This window comes from Netta rufina, assembly GCF_964035555.1.
Source record: "Netta rufina genome assembly, chromosome: 4".
In the NCBI taxonomy this organism is placed as follows: Eukaryota; Metazoa; Chordata; class Aves; order Anseriformes; family Anatidae; genus Netta; species Netta rufina.
Genome location: NC_140127.1, coordinates 45,280,436 through 45,294,429, shown reverse-complemented (window position 1 = coordinate 45,294,429; position 13,994 = coordinate 45,280,436). Strand labels below are relative to the sequence as shown.

General features: G+C 44.0%; 1 protein-coding gene across 1 annotated transcript in view; it reads right to left on the bottom strand.

The window, feature by feature from the left end:
* The window catches only part of ARHGAP24 (Rho GTPase activating protein 24), a 168,801-nt gene that overhangs the window by 112,660 nt on the left and 42,147 nt on the right, over nucleotides 1-13,994 (bottom strand). Inside the window, exon 3 of the mRNA XM_084285504.1 lies at nucleotides 8,621-8,708. Within this exon, the coding sequence (XP_084141630.1) occupies nucleotides 8,621-8,708 (88 nt within the window). The remainder of the gene's footprint in view (nucleotides 1-8,620; nucleotides 8,709-13,994) is intronic.

Below are 13,994 nucleotides of genomic sequence, written 5' to 3'. Positions count from 1 at the left end.
AAGAAAACAAGCCCATTTCTGCTCAGATAAGCTAGGTGCTAGGCATTACCATTTGGAGGATACAGACCCTACCATTTTGCCTCTTCTGACTCCGATTTTTCCTAGCACCACCTTTCCTTTCCACTTCACACCATTTTTTGGAAACGTAAGTCTCAAGCTGTATCTTCTGCATACTGCTGACGTGAAACAAGGTAAAGGTGGAAGCCCTGCACAGAGTGTTCAACACAGATGCGTCTATCACTTCACTGGACTTTTTGCTGCCACCACTAGAGGGACATGAATGAACCATAAAAAAAATAATAAATTAGTTATGGAGACACAAGTAATGGTGTTTCTTTTGAGACATAAGGTTTGCCTTGACACACCTGGAAAGCCCAGAAGTATCACAATACATAGTTTTGTGCTGGCAAGTACAAAGGTGTATCCATGGCACATAGTTAATGACCACAACACAGAGATTTCTGAATCTCTGCTGTACCTTCACAACACATTCAAACCACAGAGCTGGGGCCTACTTTACCTTCAGCCCCACAAAGTGCTACCAAGAGCCATTTCTGGTCAAGCTCAAGTGCCAGCTACAGCGCTGAGGTGCTGAAATTCATCACCATTGCACCTTTTAAAATTGAGTAGAAATAAGAAGTGTCCTCGGGCACAACTTCTGTGATATGAGCTACCCCTTCCCCCCTACGAGCAAATCCCATACCCAGGTATACTGATGGTGGAAGACACATACCACAAACCTGACTGGTAAGTTTGTTCTACGCTACATGGCTTTTGAAGGTGTCCCAGACTCTTCTAAGTAGCAGACAACATCCAGAGTGATACCAGTGGGTCACACAGAGAAAGAAGCGTGTCAAAATTATCAGCACGGCTAACCTCACCTGTGAAACAAGCACATCAGGTCACTTGCATCAGGTGTTGAGCAGGGCTAAGTATAAGCAGTCTGCTTCTGAAGTAGAAGCAGCAACTGAACATCGATTTTTTTAACTTCAATTTCATATCCCACGTTTCACTCAAGGCATAGCGATGCGAACAATCTGCACACGTGCAGAGCAGCCATGCAGTACTCTGCCACCTGAAATTAATGCCATTGAGAACAGATGATTGAAAATAAAGTGGCATTGCTTTGCAGGAAGGTCAATGAAAGCTGCATGTGTTCGGGAGTTTCCACAAGCACTTCATCCACCACCTGCTCTCAAAGAGACCTTGGCAAGGCACTGGTGTTCAGAAAGCAGGCAGTGGTACTGCTAGTGTTGTAAATACACACACTTTCAGCCTCTACTCTGTACTCATTCACAAAGATGAAATAAAGGGATCGTGATAGCAGGCATCATTTACTCAGATTTCTGATGGCTCATGTTTCAGAGGCTTCAGTCACACAGCCAAGCCATATGAGTGCAGGTAACGTGCCTGTTCTGCACATACTGCATGCTTCAGAGAAGACATTTAGACAAGGGTTCAAAATACCTCTTGCATCTAGATTTAGTTCCTATGGTTTTAAAAGCAGGTGAACTAAACCACCCTGATTTCTACTAGCTTATTTTTAAGGCTGACCACAAAATCTATGGATTAATTTTTCTGTATTTCAGTAGAGATTGGTAATTAAATCATATATTTCAGACTCTTCTGTGTTAGCTATGAGTGCTGGAGTTTTACCAGAAAAAGGGATTACATCTTCCAAATGCAAGAAGGTGGAACATCATGCAAGGATCTTCCATATGAAAGAGAGGGAGTGAAACTGCTCACATGATGCAGCAAATATGTATCACAGTCCTTGCCTTTCGTCTCCTCCTAACTTCCCAGAACAAACGACACAAAAACTTTACTTTTACCATTAGTTCAGATTTACATTTCTAGAACATCATTAATGTGCAAGGATGTTACTTCTTGCAGGTGTCACCTCAAAGCCACGTGGACACACGGGTACAACGAAGTAGGGACTTGGTACAATGTCACCAAGCCAGTCACTGCTGAACCTGGGACAATAATCAGGTATTTTCAGCTCAGTGCCTTCCCCCAGTGTTCCTCAGTAGTCATGACAACAAATGTAGGGGAAAAAAATAGCTAAAAAAGTTTATTTTATGCATTGACCTGTAGGGAACTGAGCTTGAAATTAGCAGGTTTTATGACAGCAGTGCAGAAGCTTGATGGCATGACCTGCACCTCATTTCACAGAGCTACAGGAATTGGGAGGGTTTGAGTTTTATTTCTCAGAAAGCTCAAGTATCTGAGCATCGCAATGACTGCTGCTCAGGACAGAGAAGAGCACTTTCCCCCGGTGCCAACACCATCAGCCTGTAGGCAGCTCCCTTTCTGTGGCTCACTGACTCCACGCATTTCCAAGGGTCGCTTAAAAAAGCAGGTGGGGTTTAGTACAACTTCCTTTGCAGGCCGAGAGCAAGATAGAGCATGCCACCCCGTCGGCACACAGCAAGGTGGCTCCCTACAGAGCACATTTCTGGGATTCTGAGAAAGCACTGCACTAATAAGGCCAGCACCTCATTCAGGAGACCTCCACGGGGAAGAAAACAGTGCTCACGGCTGCGCTAGCACAGTACGCTGCTATAGAGATTCCTCTGGGCAGTGAAGCTGGTGCCCGTTTGATTAAACAGCCTGGCTGCTCCCTCCAGAAGATATCAGAGGCACAATTAGTTCAGCCGGCAGTATCAGCAATGCCCTTGAGGTCCTGTGCTGCTGACAACTAATGAAGAGGCACTGCTGGCTGTCAGAGCGTGCAGGGGGAGGCATTCATCTTCGTGGCAGCGCCAATTAAATCCACCAGGGTCATACCAGGAGGAGACAGGAATTCAGCGCAGGGAGCAAGCCAAAGCCGACTGGTTTTATACACAGCCTTTGGGTTTTATGTGCTACAGAGAAGGGAATCAATTGTTGGTTAGCCATGCTTAGGGTGAATGCAACACAGCATCTGCATGAGAGCATCTCAGTGCTAGTGGGTGTGCGTGCTATGGAAAGGCTTTTTTCATTTTTCCCCCTTCTCAATGGGGTGGGAAACTGCTCTGTACACCAACACTTTTCTCCTGAGGCCCAAAGAAGGGAATTTGCTCAGTGCACTGCATTTCTAACACTCTGTTAATCCTCCAGAAAAGCTACTTGCAGTATGCAGGGACGTATCCTCACCTCAGACACGGCATTTACTCCTGAGAGAGCACATTATGCAGAGAGCTCTCACCCCTTATTTCTCTCAAGTTTAAGTCCTTATGGAAAGCAAACAGCTCATCTTCCAATCATGGGGGTTCAAAACTTTCTAAAGTGTTTCCATCCCTTAGATTTGAGATTGAATTTTGTCAGTCACGTTGCAACGTCTCACCTAACCATCTGGCCTGTTCAGTGCCTCTGCATCAAGACAACCCTCAGAAGTCCTGCAGAAACCATGCTGTGCCATGACCTCTAGGACCACAAAGCACTGATAGCAGAAGAGAATGGCACTGAAACAGAGTCTGCAGAACGTATTTATGGGATAGAGCAAGTCAAAGCAAGTGTCTTAAAAACAGCAGCACATCTTAAAAACAACAGCAGTAGGTTTGGAAGCAGCACTTAGCATCTGAAGATCAGCATTGTTCTTGCACACATTACAGAATGAAACTGTATGGTGCTTCCAAAACACTGAGAGACCATGCATTGTAGCTCAACCAATTAAGACAATCCAGTTAATTAATAATCAGTGTTAAGATATATGGGAGAGAAAAAAAAAAATCACTTGTATGACCAAAAAAAAGCATTTGTATTTAAATCCTGTTTTGACTTTTTTTTTCCTGCTAGAGGTACACAAGTGAACTTGGGAAATCCAGATACTCCAGACCCCGATGGGCCCCTGATGGAAACCTCTACCCATCTCCAGGTGGCACAAATTCCCTCATTCTGCAGCCTTCCCGTTTCAGATGCTCAAGAACCCACAATGAAATTCTCAGAGGGTTTCTGTGCCAAGCACTGTGTATCAACAGGGAACTGGAGGGTTTTTAATAACTTACAACGCATTGGCAGCCATTTATCTTCCGAAACCTCGCGACATGCTGGCAGAGGCTCAAGGGCCTGTTTGGCAGCAGTGGAATCAGAGTGACATGTACAGACAGAAACCAGCTCCCTCCAGATCCCTGCCATCAGTGCACAGACCTACGGTATCTCAGCTGAATTAAAAATAAAATGGCTCTGCCACAAGAGTGGAATAGCCCTGTCCTTTGGAACTGGGAACAAATATCATTAGTTTTGAGGAAGGAAAGCCTGCTGCAGCAGTAGAAGCAAAATAATTTATATCCCATCCTTTTATGTAAAGGACCCTAAAAAAAAAAAAAAAAAAAAAAAAAAAAAAAACTCAAACCCACTTCATGCTCCCTACCAGAACAGTCAGTCTGCGGGAAACTCCATTTGCCAGATGGTATGCAATTAAAAAAGAAGATGACAGAAAGAAAGAAAAAGGCCTGTGGACACCTTTTTTTCTGACTAATAAAAAAATCATTTTAATGATTTCAAAGTTCTGAGGATTAATATTTCACTTCCTTGTAGAGATTCTCTAATAAAGCCATGGGCTCTGGCGAAGTGCTCTGTATTCCAAGACTTCACAAGTCCATTCGGCCAGCCTAGAAAACTGATGAAGTGCTGCTCACTGTTCTGGGAAAGCTGAGCGCAGGAACCTCAAGCCAGAAGAGAGCAGCAAGCAGCTCTGGCAGGCTGGGAGCAGCAGCAACTCAAGTCCTCCGAAATAATATAAAACTGCTCAGTAGGGCACTCTCCATGACAGCATCTAGGAGCACTTTCCTAGCACTGATCTGCAAAACCTACCCCTAAATTACCTGAAAATTATTCTTACGAGGGAAGCTGAGATGTAACAGCAGCCAATTGTTTGATCAGCATCAGAGACACACACTGCTGGAGTGCCACAGTGAGTCCTGAGACAGGCTGGTGTGTGGCAGTCTGGAGAAACCACTTTTGTTTAACACTCTGTCCAGATAAAGCATTCAGGAAGTAGGTTAAATATTTTAAGCATGTCCTATTTAGATTTATATCCAGCGTTTCTTTCCTCTCGAAGCAGCTGAAGCTGTGTCACTGGGGCAATCCATCTGGCCTGATTTCACTTTGCACCACAGAAGCGATGCTTTCGCTGCCCATCGTCACAGAGTAGCTGCCTCCTGAAAAGATGTTCGTGCAGAACCCACGCATGGGAACAGGAGCAGTGCAATTCTCCAGCAGCACTTCCCAGCCTCTTTTCCTGTCCACAGCTCTTGGGCCTGACAAACCAACCTGTGAGCATGCGGAGTGGACAGCGCTGAGGTAATTCCTGCTCTCTGCAGTCCCCACCATCCACGGCTCAAGAAAGGCCTAACCCCATGTTCTGGGGGTAGGGAGACAGCCCTGGAGCTGTGCAGACACGAGATCAGCAGAACCACAGGTCCAGAGAGAAGCAGCAGCAGAGCCAAGCGACTTCCCTGCCATATTACAGCTCCTGCAGAACAGCTGAGTAACCCTTGAGATCTAAGCACAAAAATGATTTTCAGCCACAAAAGAAAATTTGAGGGGCATGCAAGTTGTTGCATCTTCAGAAACATTACTACGGCAGCATATAAACTGGAAGGATTTTTCACTGAAGTTGCTTTAATACAGATGCCGATTTTCTCATTTGTTCCCCATCAAGTGACTTGGTAGCTCAGCCCTACCCAAGCAGCAAGGAGTTCAGAGACACTGCTGCTGGACTGCAATACTTCAGGTTCCACAAAGCCCCTTTCTGAAGACAACAGGGACTTCTCATTTCCATCCTACCCAGTCACTATTTAATCCCTGCTCAGCAGCCACCACCACAACTGAAATGAAACACTCCCCTGAGCGCGAGGGAGGCTGTTAATAACCCCAGTCATTAATCACCTGGCGGTCACACCGACTCCGGTGCAGAAAACGCCAGCACAGCGGAGCAGCCTGGCCCCACGCTGTACAGGAGATAGTTCCATTCCTGTAGAGTATCTTCATCAGTTCAGGGGGGAAAAAAAATAAAAATCAAGCGTTAAATAATGTCACAGCTTAAGGAATGAACAGAATGTTTTGAAAATGCAAATTCAAGCATCTGTATTTTAATTACAGCACCAACAAAACTAGAAGGCATTTGTCTCCACACATACATCTCTTTCATTCATCTTCACAGACGGCCGTACAAAGAGAATTAGTTTCATAGCACAAACCAACTCCCACATGCATTCCCAAAATGATTTGCATGTATTTCCAATAAACAAACACACACACAAGTTTTCTGGCCACCCACTGATGTGATAGACAAAAAGAGGACTTGTCACTGCTGCCTTTGGGATTATAAAGCATCATTCCAAGAAGAGAGGGAGCCTTAGTGCCATGCATTTAACACGAGGTTCAGCTAGGCTGACAAAAGAAAAATCCTTGCAAGTAGATCTCGTTTCTACGTAGCTGTTTTCTTACACAAAAGTTGAGAAATGCTAAAGAGAATGTTGGCTACAATATATTTTTCTTAGTTATATCTATGAAACCACATCCCATTGTTGCCATCTACCTCTACAACCAACGTCCCCAGGAGCACCCTGGTGACAAGCAGCTCCCTTACGAAGCACTGACAGCGCTTGCCTGTAGCAGTAAGGGTGACACAACAGCAGGAGGAAACTCACTTTGTCTCTGCTTAACATACAGCTGACAATGCTTCCATGGGCACTAGGATGCCTTCCTGATTGGTCTGTGTCTCAGTTTTATTTGGAGCTGCTGAAGACGTAAATTTTTGTCGTGACCCCATGGCACAGTATCTCCCCAGGACAACTGCTCCAGTGTCACTACAGCCGCAGAGTCATTACCAGAGGGCAAGCAATAAATATAGCACTCCTACATTAAACACTTTCAAAACCTCATACTCGGAATGAAAAGCAAGCTAACAAACCCAGATAGGTAGGAACCCTCTCTTATCTTCACCACATTGGGCACTTAACAGTTCAGGCTGGCAGGAAATGTCCTGAGAGCTGCTGGCACTCCAAAAACCAGGGAAGAGCAGTCAATTATGGGAAAGGAAGCAACACAGGTGATGCCTGAAGCTTAACAGTGTCCCAGCACCTCAAGAACAGGAAAAAACACAGTGTTTTCCAGAAGCTTTCTGCAGTGTAGGCAACAAACAGCCATTCCAACTCGCTGGCAAGGCCCGGCCTCCAAATGTGCTCTGCACATGCCAGGGGAATCGGTGCTGCTTGGGACAGCTTCACACACAACTTCAGCACATCAGAAGGTGCTTCAAGATGCACAGAAGGGCCTGCCTTCAAAGTATGTGGCTGCTGTAGCCATAACCCCATACTGTTTCCTACCACCCTGTTATCAGCCAGATGCACAGCTGGCATTTCTTCAGCAGTGCCTTCCAGCTGCAGCAGAAACAGAGGCTGCTTCTCCCCTAACACTGTCCTTCAGGAGGAATGGGTGCAACAGCACCAAGCTCAGTGCCTCTCAACACTTCTCAGCGGAATCAAGATTAGAGTCGACCCCAGGCTTGTAAAGTTAACAGGTTTACCTTGGTACTTTGAACAACAAGTAAGATAGAGAACACAGGGAAAAACTTAAAAATGTGATCAATTCAAGCTGGGGTGAGCATTAAGGAAACCTCAAAAGCAGATACCATGCTCGCTTTCTTCACATACTTACCCCTTACAGCACGTAGCTGTCATAGTTGGATTCCTTACTATGTACAAAACAAAAGGCACTCTGTGTTGAGCTGCGGCTGCAAATTCCACTTTGCTCTGCTCCTCCTTACCTGATGAGTGAGTGGCCTCCTTAACTTGGAAGTGTATTTCCTATTTCTTGCACTTCACAATATATCAAAATCTCCACATATTCGTCATGACAAGTTTTTAAGTTCATATCCACTTGGTTTAAGAGCAAGAGCACAGAGATCGATTTCAATAAACATTATCCACAATCCATCCTTTTAAATAGCCATAATGGGAAAGTACACTGGAAGGTAACATGGGGATTAAGAGAATATATTGAATAAACACAGTGGGCTAACCAGATGTGGAGACACTTATCAAATCACTCCAGTAATACAGGCAGGCAGGAGTACCACTCAGTTGGCAGGGCAATGCTCTTTAGACAAACCCACTCCCAGAAAAACATGAGCAAGAAAAGCCACGCTATAAACAAGTTCAGGTTTCAAAGCAGCAATGTTCAGTGTTGTTATCCACCCCCAGGGACAGGGTAGCAATGCTAGGTGCTGCTACCGGTGCCATCAGACCACAGGCTACACTGAGAAGCTGTTGCTGCCAAGCAACTGATCCCTTTATTGCCAGTAGAAGTTCCATTTTGTGACATCCAATACCATTGGAAATAATTGCACAATACGCTTGTACCGCCTGTATTCCACCTGATGCCACAACACCTGGCTGCAAAGCAATCATACTTTACACTGACAAATAAAAACCACGTTGTTTTCCTATGCTGCCCAGAGGTAAGTGAAAAAAAAAAAACATGAATCAGAGTATTAACAAATTAACCAATTTTTTTTTCCTTAAATTGAATCATTAATCACCTTCAGCTTCTATTCTGGCCAAACAGATGTGGCCATTCGTCACCAAGAATACAAGTGCAAACAGTTTGTACAAGGAGCAGAATATCCTACCTGGAACAACTTCAAAAAGGAACTTCCCTGGACTTTCTTCATTGCAGGGGTGTTCAATTACTCTGTTGCCAGGCAGAAAGATGGTACCCTAAGGAAAAAAACATCAAATAGGGGATCAAAACTGCTACCTGACTTTGGATAGACAAATGCTTCCTTTTTTCTCTTTTTGGCAGCAGCATACATGAATGCGTGTCATTGCTCCTGGCCAGCTGATTTCCAAAGCAAGACTGAGGAGGGATTATCCAAAAAGCCAACATCATAGAACACCTTAATTAACAAAGGCGTTCAGTAATGGCTTTAACTTTTTTTTTTTTTTTCTCCACCCTTCTGTTAGGCTTTTAATACCACACAGATTTTTGTACCACTCACGCCTCAGTGTGCTGCAGGGGACACTTATCTGAGACACAAGGGGTTGGTTTGATGCATTCGCTGCTATGACCTACACTAAGAGCAGGACTGCCAACTGGTGGAAAGAGGACAGGGACCATGAGACAGCCTTCTCACCACAGAGAAGGCAAAACCAAATAGAAAAATTAACCCAAAGAATGTGTAACTTTAAAAAGCATTGTTAACGACACGTACTTTATGTCACATGCCATAAACCATTATGACTGGCATAATTTTGCTGCCCATTGTAATTTCCAGCTTGAACTGTTTTTAATCGAGAAAAGCTCTGCATGCATCATGGGATGAGCACAACAGAGTCTTCGCTCTGGAGCAAATTTCAGTGGCTCAGGAGCTTGTGTTGATGAATATATAAACATACTTACGGTAATTACACGCCATGTTATTCAATTAAACAAAAAAACACAAAATTAAGGAGACCTAGCCTACAGCACTGTAACCTAGAATCAATTTATGAGACAGTAAATGAAAACTGCACTTAAATTGGCTGTGAATTCATTAGCTGTACGCACGCAGTCTCATTACAATGTGATGCTTTCTGATTCTTTGATGTACAATCCTTTCAATATTTACTTCACAGTGAGCTGTCATAGCGACAGACTTTTAAGAACCTAAGAACAAACAGTCATAATATTTGTAACTTCAGCTCTTTTGTTCTACAGATGAAACTTACTTCCCCTACTAAAATGCAAAGCCTAAATCCCACATGGCAGCTACATTTATTTGAAGTGATCTCAGTAACACCATACACAACACTGCTGTTATTTAAAAAGAAAACATGCTCTCAATTGGTAATATATTTTAGTATTTTTAAAACTACTATTGGAAACATCGAAGCATGTAAAATACATACATATGTTTTTCTAAACACATATGTGGAAGACCGTGGGCTGTCAAAGCTACAAAGCTTCAACTAGTTAAAGCTTGGTTTTATGTTGCATGTAGATTAAAAGAATTTTCAAGAAAGTTTAAGATCTGCATATACTCAGCCTCTAACTGAAGGCCCACTTAAGGATGTGCTTGCCAAAATACTGCAGTGCAGCAGGAATGACTTAAGCCTACTTTGGCTTTGGATCACAGTACTACAGCCTCACCTGGGAGATTTTACCCCACACTCATCACCCACGTCCAAGAGGGACTCCAGTGGTCCCGGGGAACCTGATGGGACAAGGAGTTCCCATGCCCTCCAAGTTGCTGACTACAAATACCTGATCTTCTATACATCTGGAGGGATTTTACTCAAAAAGCATGTTGATACATGAGGAAATGAACTGCTTTCTTGCCCAGATGTGTTTCTGGCATTTATGCTAACCCACTTCTACAAGGCTCAACCAGTCTGCCTGCTTCCTGCCAGCTTGTCCTGCCAGCCCTTACAGAAAGCTACTTCAAGTCCACATTATCAGCAGTCGCTCCTATCAGGTGTTCTCCTCACCCTTCCAACTTCTGTCAACAAGATTTATCACAGATTACTATATCCTCTTTCCTCTTGCAACCAAGTGCTGTGTTTCCTTCTGTGTGTTTTGTTTTGTGGGAAGCTTCCCAGGAGTTTTCTGCTACCTTCATGCCGTTGCAGTGGACTCGGAGGACCTTCACAAGGCTTCTTCCTCTGTTTGCCACTGCAGCTTGGTTAACCACATTGCAGAAGTGCCTGTGTTGCTTTGGCAGCAAAAGTTTCCAACGTTTTTTTCCCTGCCAGGAAAAAACCTGCAGCCCTCACAGATCGGCTCATTTGGTGTGAGCACTGAGAGACAGGCGGGCAGTCACCACCACCGAGCCCAAAAGGTTTCGACCACAAGCTCGCTCGCTGCTCGACCCAGCAAGGCACTGGGGCAGCTTCGGAGCATTTCTCCACTGCACAGGGGAAGTAGCTCTGTATAGGGTTTTCAGTCCCTTTGCCAAACACTGCGTAATGGAAAGAGGTTTTGCTCGATATGAACCGTACAGGACTTGCACTGCACAATGCACAGCATGTCTGGTTTCCTGGCGCACAGAACAACAAACAGTATGACAACAGGAACAACAGCAGTCACAACAGACCTAATTGCCGTAAGAATGAAGGAGCCAGATGTTCTGCACTGAAGTATGATGGTCTTAATGCCAGCTAAGTAAACAGACCTCTGGCTCAATGGACTGCAGGTAATGCAGCCACCAGCTTGCAGTTTTGTAGCTGGCCGTACTTGTGCAGCATGCAACACAAGAGTCAAAGAAATGCTGCTGTGCTAGAGGCACGCTGAGGAGGGGGATGTAACACACCAGGAACGCAGACAAACTGCAGAAAAAATAGAGTTGGTTGAATAAAATGGGGTCAATAGATAGTATAAGTTTTTCTGGCATAAATTCCATTGCATTTGACATTTTCTCCTCCCACTACGTTAACACATTACTCTGGTTTGTTTCCGTGGAAGAATGAGAGTTGCTGTTCAGTTCCCAGAAATTCCCTACAGAGAACTATAAAGGGGACCTTTCCTTAAGAAAAGGTTAAAGTCTAAGTTTTTGCTTAATTTTCTAATCAAGAACCAAATTCACTTCCACAGAAGTTAATACCACACGTAGTGTTTGCTTGGTAACAAGCACCAAAACAGGTATCCTGACCTAATATATATATATCCTGACCTATATATATATATATACACAGAGAGAGAGAGAGAGAGAGAGAGAGAGAGAGAGAGAGACCACCAAAGAAAAGAGCCAATACAGCACAATGCTTTTTATTGCATCAGAATGCTGGGGAACATGTCTTACAGACCTTTTGCAATGAAAATTTACTGACTCGTAGTCCAGAGAATATCTGGGCCTCAACAATGCATTTGTTGCCTGAAAGGATGGTATTTGGCAGCAGACAGTTTCAAGTACAGCCTTGCGTTTATACACAGAGCTCTCTGGTGACAGCCTTGACAGAAACAGCGGCAGAGATATAATGCAGCATGTATGATTGAACGGGTGAAAAACCAAGTCAGTCATTAAATATTGAACTAAACATTTTTCAAGAGGATTCAGAGGCAGGAAAAAAAAAAAAAAAAAAAAAAAAAAAAAACAGGGCCCTAAAACTGAACTGTCTACTCCATCTTGGTTCTTATCTTGTTTTGAAAAGGTGGGGAACCAGTAGTCACTGCATGCAGCTGCCTTACCTCCAAGGTAACGCCAATATAATGTATACTCTTTCCTTGGCTAAACACCCATGGCTGAATGAAAGAATTAGGATCGAGTCCGTGATGGAAAGAAAAACATTTCAAATTACCAGAATGCTAATGATAATCAACTGCTTTGCTGGGACTCATACCAATTATGCTTTCACACTGTGGGAGGACTAATTTAGGGGGAAAACAGTGTAAGAATCCGTAGAAATACTAACTGCAATACCTTCTCAAAAAACAATGCAGAAAAGCAATAGGTGCATCATTACAGAGGCCTTTCAGAGCAGACTGGCAAGACCTGGCACACCATAAAAGGCACCAGATAACTAATTATCAGTGACAAATACTGCCTTCTGTCCTCCAGGGTGGCAACAAAGAGCAGGGACAATCCCTTCTGAACCACAGCAGCCTCAGCCTGGACCTGTTCAGGTTCACCTGCTGCCTTCTTTCAGAAGAAACCTCATTTGGCTGTCACTTACTTAAAGGCAACCACCTCTGTTCCCTAAGTCCCATGTGAACAGAACATGAAACAATCAAGAGCTGAACTGCAGGCTCTTCAGCACCAAAGTGCTTCAGAAGCAGGTGAAAGCACATACTTATCAGCAATCCTTAACTGTTCTCATCTGGAGACAAGGGATGACCTGAGGCTGTTTGGATTGCGTTTGTCTTCTGGATTTCCATGCTGAATGTGAGCAGTGAAAGCCCATAGGATTCCACCCCACGCAGCTCCTTCCCAAGGCAGTTGCATGCTGCCAAGCACCCTGCTAGCAGGCACGGCGTCCCCAGGCCAGTCAGTAGCAGAGGTTCCCGCTGCTGCCGGGGACCTGCCAATTGCAGACACGACTTTCTCAGCACGTGGTCAGAGAAGTGGCAGATACTTCCACTGACTGATTCTCCTCTTTCCTCTGCAAATGTTCTTGTCTGCTTTCAGCTAGCAAGCACATTCCAGGGGAGTTGATCCTATAAAGTCACCATCGTTCACTTTTTCATTAAAGAATGAACTGCACTTTCATGTGAAAAAATAGTAGGGCTTAACAGCAAGGGTTATACATCTCTTGCAGGTTTTTTAATGCCTTCATGGCTTGTTGTTTTAGTATCTATGTGCTGTTTATATTTTGTCTAGGTAATAAATGCTTACGAGCACAGCTTAGAAATACTACTGCACTGCAAATACCACAGAAACATTTACACATCCCACTTGGCTTCTGGGCAGCTGGCGTAAGGCACTTGTCTAAGGGAGGACACTCATTAGCAGCACTGCTCATTAGCAGTGAGCCCCATCTCCAGGAGCCTGGGGTCTTCTGAGCTACCTGAACAATTAACGCCAACAGAAAATCCCATTTGCTGATTACAGGTTGCTTCTCCAGCTGTACAATTTGCGTATGGTATAGGTTTTTTCTGTTATTTTTATTGAATTCAAAGCATACTAGCCTGTTTCTTCCGTTCTAGGACACCTTTTCTAATTGAGAACTGGACTTCTCAGGTAGTTTCTCATCTTTATACCTGAGCCAGATCTCACATTTCTACAGCTTTGACGTGAGACCTAGTTGTTCCTTTCTCCAAGTATTTTGGTTTTGAAAAGTATCCTTAAACATTTTTAATATGCAGCTTAAATATTGAGCAGACAATTTTGGCTGATTAAAAGTAAATTTATTAACTAGAGCAAACTTCATTACTGGATGAACACAAGTGCATGAAACACTGACATGGTTCTTCAACATCGTTAATTTGCCATGGAAAGCAGACGTTTTAGACAAATATAAGGTGGTCTTCTAAAGACTAGGCTCTTGGGCACAAGAGACACTAGAGAAGTACCTATCAATTGAAACACGCTT